At 35.9% G+C, this 20,220-nt stretch overlaps 1 protein-coding gene across 3 annotated transcripts in view; it reads right to left on the bottom strand.

Moving 5' to 3' along the window:
• PDS5A (PDS5 cohesin associated factor A) overlaps nt 1-20,220 on the bottom strand; it is a 75,339-nt gene that overhangs the window by 33,756 nt on the left and 21,363 nt on the right. For all 3 annotated transcript variants that reach the window (XM_063157398.1, XM_063157399.1, XM_063157400.1), the window contains exons 3-11: nt 11,656-11,859; nt 11,149-11,235; nt 10,263-10,360; nt 9,649-9,775; nt 6,245-6,325; nt 4,657-4,797; nt 3,486-3,601; nt 2,595-2,689; nt 1,562-1,707 (exon numbers count right to left, since the gene is read on the bottom strand). In XM_063157398.1, coding sequence (XP_063013468.1) covers nt 1,562-1,707; nt 2,595-2,689; nt 3,486-3,601; nt 4,657-4,797; nt 6,245-6,325; nt 9,649-9,775; nt 10,263-10,360; nt 11,149-11,235; nt 11,656-11,859 — 1,095 coding nt within the window. The remainder of the gene's footprint in view (nt 1-1,561; nt 1,708-2,594; nt 2,690-3,485; nt 3,602-4,656; nt 4,798-6,244; nt 6,326-9,648; nt 9,776-10,262; nt 10,361-11,148; nt 11,236-11,655; nt 11,860-20,220) is intronic.

Below are 20,220 nucleotides of genomic sequence, written 5' to 3'. Positions count from 1 at the left end.
AGAAACCAAAAGGTGTGAAGAGGAACAATGTGCCTCTCAAAAGAACATCTGATTTGGAATGGGCAAACAGGTTGAAATAGAACAGTAATGACAAGAAGGAGCTGACACTACTGAAAAATAAGTTACAGAAATTTGTCTATAAACTTTATATAATGGCAAGTTTTATCTAAGAAAAAATAACTTTTAGCAGATCCAGAAGTCCATCAGTAAAATGCATTAGGATCCCAAAAAATTTCCAACAAAGCCTCGTACCAGAGGGCCTTAAAATAAAAATTCTGTTGTGAATTAATTATCAACTAAAACATAGGGGGAAATAGCTGGAAATAAATGACTGATTTTCACAATGAAGGGAACAAAATAAACGTGTAGATGAAGTCAGAAAGGAATCTCTGACATTTACCATATGAAAACTTATTACAAAATGAACTGAACAGTGTGTGTAAAATTTACTGAGGTAGTCAGATGTAACATAATTAAGAATTGCAGAAAAATGTCATGCTACTGAATGGTTACGGTATGAAATGGAAGAAATTCAGATTAAGGATAGGTTTTCCCACCAGCATTAACTGTGCATGTACAGTATCTGGCAGTATACCACCTGAAGTTATTAAAGAAAAACACCGACATTAACATGAATGTTTTCCAAATCTGTCAGCTCAGTGCTCAGAAACAGCAGAAGAGACAGATGGAACATTTCAGAATAAGAAAAAAAATTATCATCAAGTATGCAACATGGTGCAAACTCTGAATGCCATTCAAAATCAGATGTTCTGGTGAGTAGCATGCTGCTCCTAAGTCTGGTCACCTTAGTTCCAACACGACAGAGAACATCCAGACAAGAATGATCAGCAGTATGTAACAATCAATTTGTGTGGAAGTTAATCAGGTGATTCTTTAGAATAAAAAAGAAAGACTTAGAGAAGATATGGTATTCATATTTATTAAATATAAATGAGTCAAAGAATATTCATTGTTTTATGTAATCCAAGATCTATGAGATATCAAATCAAATGATCAGACAAGTTAAAAGCAAGCAAGTGCAAACAGGCAATAAACTTTAATTTACTGATGCATATGCAATGGAGGCTTGTAAAGTACAAATAAATTCAAGGAAGAACTTGATAAATACCTGGAATAAAGTTCTGTTGAAAGTTATTATGAGTATGGGCCAGCAGACTTCAGAAATCCTTAAATCACAAATTGTTGGATTTGTGATTTAAGGATTTAAGCCTTAAATCACAAATCCAAAGCTGATGACTGTGAGAATTATAATGGGTTATAGTGACCTTTGGCCTAAACATGTGTGACAATTCTTATGTTCTTACAATGTAACTGTGGTTATCACAAGTCAACGACCCTATTTGCTTGATGGATGCCACCATAATATGGAATTTTTATTAAGATGTTCTTTTAAGAAAATAATTTTTTTCCCGTGAGTATTCCTCTTAATAGTCAACTCTGAAGATTCTCTGATTCCATGGCTTCAGGTTTTTTTATTTTACTTTTAGTGAAGTATCTTAGAAGCAGGTCACTGCTGAAAACACACTATTAACACACTTACCCGTTTGTCCAGCGTTCTTTCCCTCACAAAGCCAAGCAGCTGGTCATTGACCAGAGAGAGATCTCTCTTGCCCGCAGTGATAATTGTAACAATAACATCGTGTCGAATGGCTTCTTCTGGGTCGTGTGATCTAACCTTCAAATATTCTGTCATGAGCAGAAACAATGAGAAGCTTGGCTTTTTTATGTAGGTGTGATGTATTCTGATTTATTACTAATGTTTAATCAATTAAATGTCTTATATATCACAACCATGTAATCTATTAAATATAGAGCCACCAACAGGAAACATCTGTTCCAATGTCTTCTATGTTAAAGTTTTATAAAACAATTAGGTAACTGTAAATATCAGAAGAATATAGGAGTGATAGCTTTTATGATAACATCATTTGCAAGAAGCAATAAAGTGAAATAAAGTTGACTAGAATATACTGTAAGTAAAGGGGAAGTGAGGGAATAAGAAGAAACAAAAAGAATTCTCATTCCCTAAAAGTGAAAAATGTGAATAATAAATCAGAAATACTGACAATTGTTGTAGAATAGCTCGCATCAAAAAACAACAGTATTTTCTGTTAAGCCTGAAAATCTTCTCATAGTTAATGTGATACTGTAGAGAAAGAAGAAACTTCATAGTTTAGATCAGCAAAAAGGCTTTTTTTGAGGTCAGTGGAACAGAGTAGTGGGGAACTCAGTGACTAATTTTGAAAATAAGCCAGGGTGTTGAACCAATATTGGCTTTGGCTTACCCAAAGTTTCTTTACAACTTGAAATTACTTTAAAATTCATTGTACAATGTGTGGCTTCTTCACTGCTCACTCTTACAAAGTCCACACAAAGCCACACACTCCTCCTCTTTCTAATTACTAGCACTCTTCTTCAACAGAAATCAATTACTCAGCAAATACCTCTTCCATCCCCCCTTATCAAGCATTGGACTTGGTGCATTTCAGAACTAGACTGCTATGTACAAAAATAGTTACACAGTCCCTTGTTCATTTTGTAGATTATTCTAAACCCCTGTATGAGCATCTCACCAGTGAGGTCTTTTGCTAAGTCTGGATGGTTCATTAAACAATGACTGGCAAATTTCACACTCTCTAATCTCACAGGGACATGGATATCATTGAACCTAGAGGGACAGAAGATAATGAATGTTAATTTTTAATTAGCTTTGCAAATCAGTATTATTCTCTATGTAGTAACATGTGTTGATACTATGTTCTGTTAACTATTAGAATACTTTTATATGGCAAAATTAGAGAATATAAATGTTTTGAATTTATCTCAATAATGTACCTCATACAAATATTTGTTATTTCTTGTGAAATTCAGTCAGGACTAAAATTAAGGAATTAATATGGTGTACGTAGATAAAATGTTAACCCAATGGATTCTGCCCACTGACTTCTGAACACAGGTCTCCATACAATGTTGATTGTATGTGTGCATGTACACACACGCACACACAAAATTACAGAAATGTAAACGGGCATCACCAGGAACCATTTGAAAATATTCTCTTTTTAAAAGATTATGAACTTCTCATTTATGTAAAAGAAAGTATCTCTTCACTCAGAAAGGTAAATGCCAAGCAAAACAGAGCTGCAGATACAGCAGAACAGTATGAGATTTCAGACAATGCTGGCATGGCTATTGTGTAAATTCTGCTATGCATACAATGTGCTGTCTGTCTAACTTATATGGCCTTAGCTTATAGCAATATAGCAGCGGTCTTTCAAGGCTTCTTCCTTCTAAAATATAACTGTATGCAGTTTCCTGCTTTGATGATTTAATAAGGAATTCGTTCAAATATAAATAGTTATATCCTCTAGAAAGAAAATGAAAAAGGCAATACTGTAAGAAAACAGAAAAAAAGAACATCAAAAAAAGAACAGAAATTCAGAACTCTATCCCGTTCCTCTTACCGCCCAAGAAAGCACTGCCAAAGAGGTCGATTTTGTGTGGCCAGATCAGAATCTTTGGAGCCAAAGAGTTTTGCCAGAAGTCGAACAACAGCCAAACGTTCTTCTCCATCATTGCTCTAAAAACCAAAATATGAAAAAGGAACAGTAAATCATTATCTGTAATATCTTAGTAATAATTTTATTTCTGTTTTTTTAAACAGTTAGATTAAAAACTGAGTTTGAAAGTATTTCTGATAATCCTCACCCTCTTTGATTACCTTATAGGATTCATACGAAACAAAATACACAAATATACATATTAAGCTAATGCATTACAGACACTGAATAGATGCCTGTGCTTTTAAAGAATCTTCTTTTCAGCAATAAAAACCCATATACAGTACTCTAATATACATCTGACAAAATAAACAATTAATGATTTGTTTTAAAACATTTTATGTGTGCGGAAAAGACACCAATTAAGATGTTATAAACACATATGCACTAATGAAAGCCACATGTAATTTCACCAAATACCTATTTCTTGGTTACTTTTGTTGGTTGCAACCATAGCCTACATGTACATCCACACATGCAAAATTATTTCTCTTGTCCACTTACAATCTCAAGAAAGTCAAACAGCTTTTTAATTAAAACCCCCACAGACTTCCAAATTAGGATAAATTAACTGTTTTCAAGGAAATCAGTCAGCTAACTTATTAGCTGACAATAACAAATCTGATGAAATATTAGGAAATACTTCCCCTATTATTAAAGCATTATTTTATAAAAGAAAATTCTGTAAATCAGTACTGAAGCTAACACATTTACATTTCATAAGATAAGCCAACCACAGCCTAATTACTTTATAAATTTTGGGTACAATCCAAAGATTAAGTACATAAAGCTTTTGCATTAGACTGCATTAATTTATCATTATAATGATTATATATGTTGTGTGTGCATAATACATGTTTGGAAGCACAATAAGAACATAATTGCATACTAATTTCCAATATCCTTTCTTTAATATTATATTTACCTTCAAAATAAAGCAATAAATATAGGATTTTTATTTCCCTAGTAGAACACTTATTAAATCTACAGTTCTGCACTCTTAATAAAACAAAAATTTTTAACAAAACATTTAACAAAAATTTTACTGACTGTCCAAAGCTACACTGTAACCCACCTTCAGCTTGAATTCCAGCTGTGGCATGACAGACAGCAGTAAGTGAGGATCTATGGCAAAAAGCTCTTGTATCAAGTCAAACACATGTTCTGATAAGTCACTTACTGAAGACTTTCCCAGTACCAGAACCTGGTTAAAAAACTAAAATACAAACAGTATTATGTAGTATATTTTCCTTCATTAATGCAAACATTATTTCTAAAAATTCTTTTAATGTAGTATCATTAATGGTTTTACACTTATGGAAGGCATTCAAAACACAATTTCTTCACTACATCAAAGCATTTCACCCTTACAATTTTGGCTCAAGGAAATTAAAAGCATCCTTCCCAGTTCAGTCTTATTAACTCTATCAAGGGAGTTTAATACATGACAATCTGATAATTTCAAATCTCAGTAACTATCTCAAAAGCAAAATTAACAAGTAATAAAAGACTTGTTAACTTAAAATGCATATTCATCCAGTAGAACACTGAACAAAAAAAAACCCAGTGCTTTTAAAAAATTTTCTTATAACTGAAGCCCAATCCAACTGAAGATCATCAAATACTGAAAATAAAGGTCCTCTGCTTCAAATCCGTTTTAAAGAATGTCAGATGTCTTTATATTATGTCTTGCAATATTTGATGGCTAATGTATCAAGGTCATTAGTGATCTAACAGAAACAAACCAAAGTAGCCTAAATTATGAATTATTTATTTTTGGATTTATATAAAGTATATTAAAATTTAATATTTCCTTTTAGATATTGTGTGTTAATATTATCTCAGCAGTGCAAATGTAATAGCAAAAAAAGCTATTACACACTTGAAAAAGAAAGTAAGGAGAATGATATTAACTCAACTCAAGGTTACTTCATGTACTATCCTGTTTTCATATACGACTAATTACAAAGCTTAAAAAATACAGGGGAATGTGGTAACTGTTAGTCAGACACCTTGAGCTTTTAAATACTTATTGAATAATCTTTTATGAATCTAATTCCCTTTTAAATTACTCTGAATTTTATTAATTCTATTGGCTTCAGCACCAAGGGAAGGCAACAGAATGGATCAGAATACATTGATCAAAGACTGCAGTAGCTGTATTAATGTGCAGAACATACAACACTTACATTCAACAAGAAGGAATTGTAATTTGAAGGAAGCCTTGCAAAAAGCATAGTTCTTTTACTCTTCATGACTACAAGTCATAGCAAGTTTAGGAGGGGAAAGAAAATCTAGCAAAGAGCCAGTAGGCTGAAACGCTTCATCCTGAAGCTTGGTATGAAATAAGGCTGCCTGGTTGCTGGACATATGAACTACTCATAATTCCTTTTGTTGTAACAGAATTTTTAGTGGTCAGCCATTTTCACAGCCTAGATTTAGGCTTAACATTAGAACGAGATGGATAAAAATTAATTTCCTCTTCACTTATTTGAAATACTCCACACACTTCACAACCAAGCCAACAATATCCTATTTGGAAAACCGCAGTAGCTTCTATAAACAATATTTAAAAGAATAAAAATGCCCATAAAATCTCCAATAAATGAAGACAGTAACAAGAACACTTATTACTTGCAGGTAACATGGATTAATTTACATACATTGGCAATACATGGTTCAATGGTCTGGACCGTCCTTTTCAACAGGACTTTTGCAAGATCAAACGCTTGTTTGTTAAGGTTCTGAAATAAAGAAAATAGAATAAAATTTTACAGAGTTTTCACACACAATAGCAGATTTTGAAGAAACATTATCATTCCTGAATACTCTGAAAATTAACGTGCACCAAATCTGGCACTGAAGAATGAATGAATTTAAATTAATATTTAAATGTGGTTTTGTCTGCCCCTCACATACTCATTAAAGATACACTCTGTAGCAAGTTCAGCCTTGTCTGGAGAGTAAAACTGGGCACTGACTTCTCCACAAATTGTATCATATGCTCTGAGATAGCCCACAATGAGACTACACAAAGCACCTACACTTGGAAAGAGTTAGCTGTTAACTTTCCAAGTAAGCATTTGATTGTAACATGACAAATCTGAACACTGATATATTGCTCTTGAGCAAGAAAAAGAATATCTGAAAAATTTTTCTGTCCTAGTCTGTACAAATCCCATATCATCTAAGGATTAATGCAGCTTGGATGGGAAAAATGATATGGATGAGCTGATTGCCCTGAAAACTACAAATCATTGCAGACAAAATGCAGGTAAAACCTAGGGATGACTGATTCTTGGAAATATGGTATTTGGCAAATCTACACCGAGAACAACTCCCTCATGTTCCTTTAATTAATGAGATGACAAAGACAGTTCATCAACAGATAGTAAAGAGAAACAAGGTGGCCAAAGGCTCAAACAAATATTTCTTCAGTCACCAAAGCACTAAACTGATGTCTCATCATAGAAGACAGACATATTTGTATGAATTCTTCTCAAAGAATATCCCAAGACTTTCTTCCCAAACCCAGCCATGATTAAAACCTTGTTGACTGGTATGCAGGTATAAAACTGAAGGACTGTGAATCTCAAACTTTAAAATACATTTTCTATGGAACTTCAATCCGGATTCTTCCACACAACCAAACCAACAACCCAAATACACACACAAACAAAGAACACCACAATAATGAAGAACCAAACATCAAAACAGACTAGAAAAGTAATATGTAACTTAATAAAACAAATCAACTACTTCAACTAATAGGAGAAAAGAAACCCTGTCTGGATAACTCAAGCTGTAGGACGTACAGAAGAAAATACAGATTTTTAACACATGAAAATGTTTTTAAGGAATAACTTATGTAAGACTGGGAAGAAAAATATTCACTGAATAGTACTACTTTTAACGTTAATATAAGGAACTACAGTTTGAGGCCACGGGTCAAAATGTGAGCAAAATGTGACATGCTACTGCTACTGAAAACCTGAATTTACTAGATGAGTCACATTAGCACACACAGAGAACAATGTACACCACACCATCACTTTACTAAGAACAGATGTACAAATTAATACAATCTAGTTTCAGAGGCAGACTGTATATCATGTCTGATTAAAAAAACACCACTTCAGACTGCATTATCCAAACCACATTATTTCAGCTTCTTTACAAGGACAAACTTCCATCTAGTCTTGCCAGACTGATACTTTTCTTATGTCATAGCAGAGAATGACTGGTAATTTGACTGCTCTGCACAGATCTAGAAGTATTGCTATTGCATGCATTCTACAAGAAAATCAACTGTGCTCTTAAGGCTACAGTGCTTCGGATTTACATATCTAAAGGCAAGCAATATAATCACAGAATTTTCTTGCAGATCTGTTCATGAAAGGAGAACATAGTTACAATAGTCAAACTCCCATAGGCAGCTCAGACAAAAGAACTTTCTGGTTGTTTTTATTTTTTCTTTTTTTGAACTACCATGGTAAAGCAGTCATTTAAGTGCTGTTGTTACAGGGAACAAAGAAAGTAATACAGACTGACGTACTGACCAAATTACAATACTGAGCACTGCCTACAGGACATTTTTTGCTCAGTCACGACCAAGAGCCAGTAAGAATGGCACCAATCCTCTAAGTGACATTAAATATGCATTACAACCCAATATTTACACCAAGTTTGTCTCCCTCTCTATCAGAGCTTCACTTGACAATTTTCTTCATTAGGCAAAACTATAACAACATTAATGTTAAATGATCATATTCACTTTTATTTACTTTATTGTGACTACTAAATCAAGTAGTCACAACACAATGTTAAGCTGTGCAAGGTTTTACTGGGCCTTTACCCTCAGAGCAATGCCCATCATTGTTAACAGCATTATCTCAGATCACCACCCTGTACTTCCACTCCTTATATCTACTTGCTTCTAATTTATTACAAGCAACTTACAAAGAACAGTGTATTTTCACAAGGACTCTTGTTAGAAGAGGCTCTCTGTTTTAGCAGTTTCAGCAAGACATTATCTCATTGCTGTCAATAAAAATGATTTGATAGAATGGCATTCCTGTCTCATGATTATGACAGAAGGAATGCAAACTCATCTCAGGCAATAGATAGTTTTATAAGCTGGATGAGATTTCACAGGTAAATGACAATGGCCATACTAATACTGATTTAATTGTCTAGTCATGGATGGACATGCCTTAATTTTTCTAATTATTTTAAATCAACAAATGAGCAAACAGAAACAAAGACGTGGTAATCTGAGTGTAGTTCATCTCCTCTTATTAATAACTGGAATATTACTCCATACTTATCAAAAATAATACTCCATACTATTTTTGATAAGTGTTTTAGCAAGGGAATTTTCTTGGTCAGTGTAAGGCATCACCACCATCAGCCTGCATCTCATTTTCCTGTATTTTACAGCTAAAGGAGTTGTGTTTATTCACTTTTTGACTTTATTAAGGCATTACAGTGAAGGTACTTTAAAAGCTCAAGTGCAGTCCCAATGATCTCCTCTTCAAGGAACATACAATTCCTCTAGGAAGGGGAGTGTTCTGTATCACTTTGCTCCTTATAAGTGAATTAAATGAAGAAAGACAATGGAAGGGGTGGGAAGCACAACTAGGAAGGTGCAGTGAAGTCTGACTGGCAAGCTGGGGAGAACAGACAGACACCACAGAAATCTTGGGAATATCTTTCCCCCACCCTCCTTCTTTTAAATTCAAAAACATTTAATATCTTCTCTATTAAAAAAAACTCAGCATACCAAAAAAGTGAAACAATCAACTACCTACAATCCTCAAGATACAATGTTTTCCTATTATATCTGCTTGAAAACACTTTATTTATGTTTCAGTGAGGTGGTACAATCCCTCTGTAACAAATAATCTAGACACAGCTAATCAACAGCAGCAGGTAATCCCCAAATGAATGTGAGAAAATAAAACAGTCACAATAGCTGAAGTGTATAAAGAGATAAACAACATGCAGAAGGCAGTAAGTATACTGTTATAATAACAATAATTCCATGATAACATTTTACTTGGCAGACCTTGTGTGCAGGAATGAGGTTAATCAAAATTGAGTCCAGCAGCTCCTGAGTTACTCCATCGCCTTCCATGATGATAGAACTCATCAAATCCAGCATATGCATTTGTACCTTCTGGTTGTGGCTATTACTAAGATCATAAAGAATATTTTCTATATTAAATTCGCAGACTCGGACAAATACTAACAGTATGATCAAGAAACAGCATCAAATGTTGTTCAGCTTGCTCTCCCTTACACTCTCCACATCTCAAAACTGTTTTATGTGCCTTTCTTCTCTTACAGAAAGGTTCAAAAAATCTAGAACAATCTAGCTCTGCTTTAAGACAATCAAAATAAAAAAGGACAATAACAACCAATACAAAAATGTAGGTAAACTAATAGGAAAGAAATATACTGCTGTAACATGGACAGCAAATTTTAAAGCATCTACTTTCAGACACACACCCCTCCATAATGTCAGCAGTTCACACTCATTTGCCTTCCCAGTAGCTCCTCATTTAGGGAAATAAAGACTTCTGTTCAGACATATTTATCTGTAGACTATGCCATGATTCAGTCTACTCCCAAACTTGATGATATTTTGACAATTAATATAATGGAAATTATTCGACTTACTTGATAACTGAAAAAAGAGTCCTAAAAAGCTGAATAAAAATGTCATTGCAATCTTCCAACTCAAAGCAGATGTTGTAAGATTTGACCCAAGCTAAATTCTGAAACAAAAATGAGGATATTTAGGCTAGTACAACTTCACATTAAGTAACAGAAACATAATCATGTTAGCTATGGGTTTTTTTCTATTTAAGGAAAAGTAATATACAATAGATGTAAGGACTTTGGGGAAAGAGACTGGATATTTGCTTTGCATATAAAGAGCTCCTGACACAGGGGGAGCAAGATATATCCAGAAAACTCTAAATACAGAATGATCTGATTTTTTAAGTATGAAAGCCAATTGACAGAACTTCTTAATATAATAAGACCTTATTTTTCTTCATGCTATGAAACAATACAATTTTAAACATCATGTTTTAAACATCAAGTATCATTTTTACAAATGAGATACTATTTCTAAAAGCACATTGAACCCCACCCCTCTGTTCTTGTCAAAAGTATAGTTTTGCAATGTTTTTAAAACAAAAATCTTACATTCCTCCTCCCATCACCAATATAGGCACATTGGCATTTTAATCAGCATTTGAGATTTTTCTCTCTTGATAAAAAACCCCCAATGCATGGAATTGTAAGATAAAGGCTAAATTTCAATACATACCAATTGTTTAGACAATTGGTCCTCCACTACAGATTAACAAACTTATTAAACACAAACAGCACTGTAAGTATTAAAATATGCAATTCACTGAACTTTAATGAGACTGGTGTGATTTACAGAATAGAAGAAATTTGCCAGGCATACTGGCACATGAGGAGAACAACTGATTACACTTCTTAGGTTTACAGATCTAATACCATCTACTGAAAGTTATAAGTATTGTGTTACCTCTAACAAGTAAAAGTATCTGTTAAATTGAGGGCTCTTCGTGTCCTCCAAGCCTTTTAATTGTCTTGTAATAAACAAGAATATGTCCTGTCAAAAAACAAAGTTTACAAGCTTGATTCAGCAGAAGATGAAAATACAATCCTTTAGTAGTGACATCTATCCACATTTTCAAATTCATAATGTGAGAACATCAAATTGTCTTTTTTAGGCATTGACAGAAAGCCATCACCAACACAGATAATGGCCATCTAGCATTCCTTTACACATCTCTGGCCCTTAAGTATTACACTGACTTACAGGATTAAAGCAACTTCTCTTTAATAAAACTAAAAATCAGTATACATGGGAATAAAAACATTTTTCTGGTAATTTTTGGGGGTTTTGTTGGCAGGGGGAGACTGTTTGGTTTGTTTGGGTTTGGTTTGGCTTATTTTAAGGGGGCAGTTGATATTTTCTTCAGTAAGAATAAGGTAGGAGAAAAGCCTTGATCTTGTGAGGTACTTTTACCTTAAGTTTGTCATGGGAAGTATATGGAGCTTCAGGAGCATAGATACGAAAGATATCAGCCAAGCAACATGCTACAAGGAGGCGCACATCTTTATTGGGATTCCTGAGGAAGAATTCAGAGGCAAGGTGCAAGGCTAATGGGAGATACTGCTGCTTCTCATCTTCTGAGTCCTGGTCCATATCCATGAAGGTTTTCACCACCATCTGAAAAACACCAGAAAAAAAAAACGGAGTTCTTTCTGCTTTTATTTCTTATACTAAACAAAACTTTTTAAAAGGATGCAGTGCTATCAATACATCTTCTGCTGAATAATCACAATTAGTACTTGAATTTTTTTGTTAGGACAAATATCAGAAAAAGGGGAAGTGTTAACCTGATACTTAGAGGTTTATTGAACTCAATAATTTAGATTAAAACATGTTTAGATTAACCATGTTGCAGTTCTGCTTATTTTGTCAATCTTGGCCTGAGGTACAGCACAGAAACTGCTGTGCACAGATGAGGTTGGAGATGGCAGCATCCCCTCCCCAAGCAGTTCCATTGCAATTCCAAGTGAGGACTCACCTCAGTATGAATGGTGTGAGGGGCTGTAAACCATCTGGCCTAACACATGGCTACAGTACACTGCAGCTGCCTTAGAGCTGTGCCAGGACCAGAGCAGCCTAAGAGGCCACTCTTAACACTGCCTCTACTGAGGCACAGACCTCACAAAATACTTTACATATGAACAATCTTTCTATCTAGTTTAAACAAACTAGATACTGGATAATTTAATCCCTCATGTAAAATAAGTCTTAACACTGCAGATCTCTCTTTCTGCATATTTAGAGCTGCATCTTTAGCCTTATTAACATAATGTAATAAATTAACCACATGGTTTCCTTGTTTCTTCTAGCACAGCTAAGAACTACTAATTCCTATGAAATGCCACCAAATTAGTTTATTTTTAATTATTATACACCTCCGGTTAACTGAAACTTCTCAACGTAATGATCTGGCAAAACCGAAAGTAAGCATTTAGTTTGAAGTAATAAAAAGTTGCAAATTTTAATTTAGAATACTGTTTGTTAAAACATGAAGATGACTTCAAGGATGTCAGCACAGAACAGGCAGACATGCTGGAGACTCTAAGAACGACCTTAGTGAAATCAGTCTTTGTGTTCCATTCCTCCAAGTCACTTGAGCACCATTAAGAGTTAAAACTGAAGGACCACTGTATACCAACAGGATTTGGTATGCCCACTACAGACACAGTATACACAGTGCACAAAATGAAGAGATACCAGAGAGAGCAAAGAATGAGAAATCTTGATGGGTCAAATTCACCTCTAAAATAATAATAGTAAAACACAAAAGAAGACTGAGCTCACACAGCTAATACATCCCTTACTCTAACCAGAATTTTTTTGTTATGGTGTCATTCAAATGATTCTAGGGTTGCTTCTCCATTATTAAGCACATCCATGCTTCCAACATGAAAGTGCTGTGTTCCAGCTTTCTTTCCTTTCTGAGTTCTGAAATATAGTTTTAAATTCGGATCTTATAAATTAAAATAAATGTTTGACAGCAATCTCTCCTACAGTACATTACTTAAAAATCCTCCTCCCTTTCCAGAAATGTACAAGTATAATTTGCCACAAGTTGCCACAAAGACTAAAAAGAGGAGATAGGAGAAGAGAAAAACCCTACACAACAATAAACAGAAAAAAAAGAGAACCTTAAATCTACAGCCCAGAAAAGCACAAATTCTACCTTATTGGTCTGTTTCCTTACAAATATTCTTAAGCTATGTTTTAAAGCCCTAGCTGAAAGCACAAAACCATTCTTGTACTGACAACTCAGGTCTGCCTGCTACAGGGCCTTTTGTTGCTGTGTCCTGGGGTGCATCACACACAGCATCACCAGCTGGTCAAGGGAGGGGACTGTCCTGCTCTGCACTGGGGTAGCCTCCACTGGAGTCCTGGATATAGCCAGAAATTGATCTGCTAAAATAATCTGCTAATGAAACTGAAAACCTAAAATAAACTCTATAGATACAAAAGGCTAAAGTCCAAATAATTTAATGTTTTGAATGTCCAAATTGGAAACCACTCATTAACACGCTAAGACAAAAAATGTGATGAAATTGTAACAGGAATTCACTACTTTTTCAGACTACAGTAGTTCTGTCTGATGTCTGGCTATACAGTTGAAACTATTTTGAACACTAATACTCATTTATATAAAAAGCGTACAGACTTAGCAGCTTTCACAACAAAAAATCTGTTACTGTACTCTGTGCAAAAAGCAAGAGACAGAAAAATATTCTTTAATAATAATAATGTAGCATCATCCATTCCTTTCCAAACAATTAAGCAGTCAATTTAAACACTAATGCTAGCAAATGTAAACAGAATACAGTTATGCACATTTATGATTAAATTAATTTGGCATCACTTTTGATTGAATGCATCTCCATTAATTTGTCACATACTAGTACTTTAGTTAGCTTGAAAAAATAAAGTATTAGAACTATTCTGGAAATTGACATTATTGCCACTTTGACCACAGTACCCTGAAATTCTCATCATCAGAGCAAAATTTTACTCTCCAGGCTCTGCAAACCAGTAAGTAAAAAGACAGGATTGTAACACTGAAACAATGCAAATGTCTTCATTCAAACTTGCAAGAACAGCTAAATGAAGACTGCCAAAGTCACTCTCAGCATGTTAGGAACATACTGGAAAGTTAAAGCTTTCAGGAAGGTGTTCATCTGATTCTATCAACCATGCAGTGTGCAAGCCAGTCTAGGTTATCCTTTCACCCACTGGAGAGAAATACACAGACTGTGAGTTCAAGCCCAGATGTCTGATGACATCTACAGATGCTGGCTCAGCTTTGCCCTGGAACCCTGCAGCAGCCATGAAAGCAGCTCTGTGTGACTCGAGGCCTGAAACGAGGCCAGATGAACAATACCTGCAGCTTCTCGTGGGACTGGCAGCCTTTCAACTGCACTGAAACACACACAGGGCTGCCCAAGGGCTGTTCACACACTGCCCACATCTCACATGCAGCTTCCAAAGACCAAAGCAGCATGGTAGCTTGCCCTGATGTGACTCAGCTGTGGCTCTTGTGCAAGAGCTATGCCTCAGACAGGAATATTAACTTTTGCTGTTCCATCTGTAGGATTCAGGAAAATGATTTGTTGGATCAGGAAGCCCTTCTACTGCTGAAAGATACTGATGATTCCAGCAGTACAGGGGAGAGAGGTATATAAACACCAAGAGAGGACAGGGTAATCAAATCAGTAGAAATACTGAAAAGACTCAAACCAGCAGCTGCAGAGAAGCAGGCAGATCCAGAAAAGCCTTGCTGCAGTTGGCAGGACAAGCATAAACCTCCAAGCCAGTCACAGCAGGGGAAGGCATGTACATGTTGCATTTGTTTTACTGTTCTTACACCAGCTTATTCACAGGGCTCCAAAGCACTAACATTTAACAACCCTTGGCTTGTAAAAAGACCAAGGAAAAATACTCAGTATTTAAAAAATCCCTTTGCAATCACTGAAGGAAGAAATTCAACCATTTAGAGAATTTGATACCGTTTGTTGTAACTGGGATGGTACTGTAAATTAACTTTAGTACTAGGATTAAATACAAAAGACATTTGAAAGTAAAACTTATCCAAGTGGATGTGAATCCAGATGACACTTCAAGAGCTAAAACAATTCAAGGAGAGATGCCAAGAAAAGGCTGAAATCACAGCAGACTCAAATAATGCAACTGTCATCAGAGTGTTTTTACATCTTTCCTCACACAATTTAACCAGTACTATAGGTGATTGTTGCCATTAACCATTAACAGTAAATTATATTTTTATCTCAGATCTCACAGTAAAACATAGCAAAATGTTGCACAGACATGTGTCTCTGAAAAAAAATACTTCTATGCAGTGCAGATTTAGGATGACAAACCTTCATCAGCCCCAGATGCAGCTCTATCTGTCAGCCAGAAGCATCAAACAAATAAGAAAAAAGAGACACTAAAGTGTGAAGAAAAATAAAACACTCAAATCAGGAGGATCAGATGATTGTTATTTCAAAATCTTTTAATTCCTGACAAATGAAATCACAAATGTAGTACCACATGTTTTGTTGGCTTTTCTTTAAACAACAAACAAGCAAAATAATCCCAAACAACAAACTATATACACACACCCCACCATCACCTAAGCTTACACTGGAATAAGGGAGATACCAACTAAGCAGAAAGCACCAAATATTGATGCAGTCATCTAGAAAGGACTTCTTGCCAATACACCCAACAGGCTGACATCAACAGAATTTTATAATATAAACCAAACCTGGAAGAGGTAAATAAACCCAGAAGTTGAGAAAAACAGGATAACACATAAAAAGACATTACTTTGATAACCCTCATCTCCAAACAGGTCATGCCTTTAATAAAGATAATCAACACCTTACACAAGACTTAGTCTGAGTGTCAAGAACAGCATCACATTGAGCCACACAGAAATTGAGAAGCTTAAAAGAGAAGAACATTTTGCTACCATTGTCTCCTTAGCCCCTTCCTAAAGAGATAAACTGAAAGAATCTTTTGGAACCAAATGCATTGATTGGTGGAGAATGGTATTATAACTGACCCTATTACCATACTATAACTGTGGTATGACAAGTAGGAATTGATGGTGATGGCACAGTTACAGAATGGCAATAGGACAGGATACTATATGAGAAGAGGAGAAATACCAAAAAATCACCATTGGTAAATTGTCATATGCTTAGTGCTTAAATTCAAGATCATATTCAGCTGTCTTATCTGCTGTAAACATAGAAAAGAAAGATGGATATTAAGTAAGTAGTTATAAGAATTTATGAGCCAACTGCAGGCCATGTACACAAAAACAATGCAAATGCAATTGCAGGATGACAAAAGAATGAAAGGAAAATAACTAGCAATACAACTCATGAAATGCTAAAAATACTAAATGCTGATTGGAAGCACATTACTTAGTCCTGATTATCCTCACTAATTAAAAAAAAATTAAAAATGACACAGGTACAGAATGTATTTGCCAAAGGAGTCTCAAATGCCTTTTCTTGTAAGGAGACATTTACCAGACTCTGCTAATTAAAAACAACAGCTGAAAACCTTTCTTTGGAGCCAGTACTGTTTAATATCTTTATCAATGATCTGGACTAAGGGATTGAGCGCACTCTCAGGAAATTCACAGATGACACTGAGTGGGTTGGGAGTGTTGATCTTCTGGAGGACACAGAGGCTCTGCAGAAGGACCTGGACAGGACAAACTGGTGGGCCAAGGGCAGCACCATGAAGTTCAACAAGGCCCCTGCCAGGTCCTGCACTGGGGTCACAGCAAGCCCAGGCAGTGCTGCAGGCTGGGGCAGAGTGGCTGGAAAGCTGCCCAGAGGAAAAGGAGCTGGGAGTGCTGGTCCACAGGCAGCTGACCATGAGCCAGTGTGTGGCCAAGGAGCCAATGGCATCCTGACTGTGTCAGCAACAGTGTGGCCAGCAGGACCAGGGCAGTGACTGTCCTGCTATATTTGGTACTGGGGAAGCCACACCCTGAATCCTGTTTCCAATTCTGGGCCCCTCAGTTCAGGGAAGATTTTAAAGTGCTGGAGCAAGTCCAGAGAAGGGCAACGTCCCATTTTCACTACAAATTCTTTAATCTATACCCTCTGACAAGACATTTAACTGGCTTTGGATAACGTGTGGAAGGGAAAACAGAAAATGAAAAGTTGGACAAAAGATGATATAAAGCATATACACTCTGAGGGGCAAAGACTATTTGCTTTCTTCTTTATATATCCTGCTCACAACCTGAAGCCAATGAACAGAGTGTCCAGATGTGATGACAAATGTATCCTATGAGATGCAAAGTTGATACAGGAATAGCTGGTAGTCACAGTGACACCCCCTGACTGGGCAAACAGTTTAACTGGCTCTTCTTCCCCTGGGGACTGACCTGCACCAGGCTTTTCTTTGGAGTTCTGGTCAACTGACCAATCACAAGCAATGAAGTCACAAATTGCTAATTTACCACTATTTTCTCACTGGTGAAACAGCATCTTCTGTATTATTTTACTTACATCAAGCCAGTCAGACTATTTTCCAAAATCCTAGCTATTAAATTGATCTGACATATGAAAAAGCAGAAAGATTGATTACTGCCTGTAATAAAAACAGTGTACAGAGCAGACAGTTCATGGATTACTTGAAGTAACTTCCTTGATACACATTTTTAAGTAACTACAAAATGAATTCCAGTATCACATAAACAGGACAAGAACTGTAACCAAACTGGGAGAGGGACTGAACAATTACCCACATATCTCTGTAATCAAAACACAGCAGAATTCCAGTTCTGTTGTAAAGCTGTAAAATTCCTCGTACTAACATGAGTGGAACAGAAGAGGGAAAACAAGTCAAATAAAATGAGAAAAATCAGATGCCTTAATTCAAAACACTTTTCATGGCACAAATTAGAAGATGCTTTTTAAATTGTGCTTCAATATTTCGCTCTGCAAAAATCAGTCATGTATTGATAATCAATCAGACTGACATCTTGGTTACAGCAATTCATATGGACTGCTGCAAGGCAAAGTTCCAAGAAAGTAGGCTTCCCAAGAATGCAGTGGTGCAAAAGCAAATAAAACTCTGTCCTTCCTTCCCAGAAGATAATCCTAATGCTGTTACCATTGCACGTAATAAATCCTCTACTCTTTGGCCATGAACAAGCCCATGGGAAAAACCTGGAAAAAACAGATTTATGATGTGCAAAATACTACATGCCTTTTCTTATCTCCACAACCTTGGCAAAATACATTTTGCTCAGAACTGAGTATTTTAGAAAATATCACTGATTTTAAATTTTTACTAAAGTAGGATTTGGAAGATTCAAAACCATTTTTTGTAGACGCTCAGTTCCTTCACCACTGTTACAGGTAACTACATGCAACAGCAATGTGCTTTTTTCCTCCAAGTAAACACACTTTAAACCCAAGTCAAGTTTTTTTTTTTTGTGTGTTTAACCAGGTACCACTATGCTTTGTGTAAAACAACCTGCAAGCTCATTTGCATTCACACTACTGCAACAATATGGAATCTTTATAATCTGTCATTTCTTTTGAAATTATGACTATTTGAGTGATCACATGCAACCAAAACCATAGCTATCTGGAGACAGGTTTGAACTTTGTACTGCTAAGTCTTGGCAAACAGGTCTGAATTTCTGTCTGGCTTTGGCTCCATGTGACACAGAGATCCCGTTTAACCACTTGCAGCCACCATCCCCTTCTCCCTTTCCTATTACCCTGCCCTGCTTCTGGCCATGCAGTGCCAGCACACTTGCTGAACAACTCCATGACTGAATTTCATTTACTGATGTGTCCAAAAAGCCTCTTGGGCAAAGGCCCAGATAGTTTTCTGACAGGCAGAGTTAGATTCTAGACACATCTTCACATTCCAGAACCAGTAGAAAGAAGGTAGTTGGACTTCAATGGCCAAGACCAGGAAGGGAAGAACTTAAGCCTTTCCAGCTCATAAACTCTTAACAGACAACCCAATAGAGGCACAAATTCTTAACCTTACTACTGGCAAGCTCAGGAAGCTTGAAATGGGCAGCTATAGATAGCCAAATTCTACTAGATCCCCCGAAAATTTACCTTTACTTCTATCTAGTAAAAACTGACATAAGATGTGATCACCCATCATTTGAAATTGAAGGTCACAGAAATGTGTTGCTACAGTAATTTTCAGAACTTGGATCCAATGTATCAATGAACCTTTTAATTTTAATTTAATAATCTGTTTCCTAGGGTTATATCATGACCTGAGACAGCCGAGGTTTCCAATCTACTTTTTCAGGCCATCACTTTCTTTGCCTTCCAGGTTCTTATTATTCTCCTCATATCCTCATCTCACACCTTTGGAGGCAAAGGTTCACTACAGCTCCAGTACTGCACAGAGTACAATCCCACAGTATGCAAACGAGCATAGGCATCTGATTCACAGAAGGGAAGCATAATAATTCACTGTCCTGGCTCCTTACCCAGCACTAAAATCCATAAGGTTTTTCAACAGAAGCTGGTCAGTCAAAGATTTCATTGAGCAGCCTCAACTGATGCATCAGAATTCCCTTATTAAGTCCTTTACAACTTCATGAAATCATAGTTTTATTTTCTCTCATTATTCCTTACCATGCTTTCATCAACATTAAACCTAAAAGCTCCCACTGGATCAATTCCACTCAAATTATCTAACTTAATACACACTCTCCTTGGCTGTGATGAACAGAACCAACTCACCTCTTCACATTTCCCAAACAGCTAAAAGGTTTTGAAGTGTGCAAAGTACTACCTGACATTAGGTCATGGTATGGTTTGTCACCAACAAAAATTATTTCTTGGTATTTTTTATTTACAAGCAGCTTTGGATGCATGACAATGCTCGGCTACTCAATCCAAGACCTTTAAAAGTTATTTCAATGCAAGAAACGTTAAGAAATATTAGTTTGTCTGCATCATATTGCAATCCCTAAGG

This window comes from Melospiza melodia, chromosome 5, assembly GCF_035770615.1.
Source record: "Melospiza melodia melodia isolate bMelMel2 chromosome 5, bMelMel2.pri, whole genome shotgun sequence".
In the NCBI taxonomy this organism is placed as follows: Eukaryota; Metazoa; Chordata; class Aves; order Passeriformes; family Passerellidae; genus Melospiza; species Melospiza melodia.
This window is presented reverse-complemented; position numbering and strand designations above follow the sequence as displayed.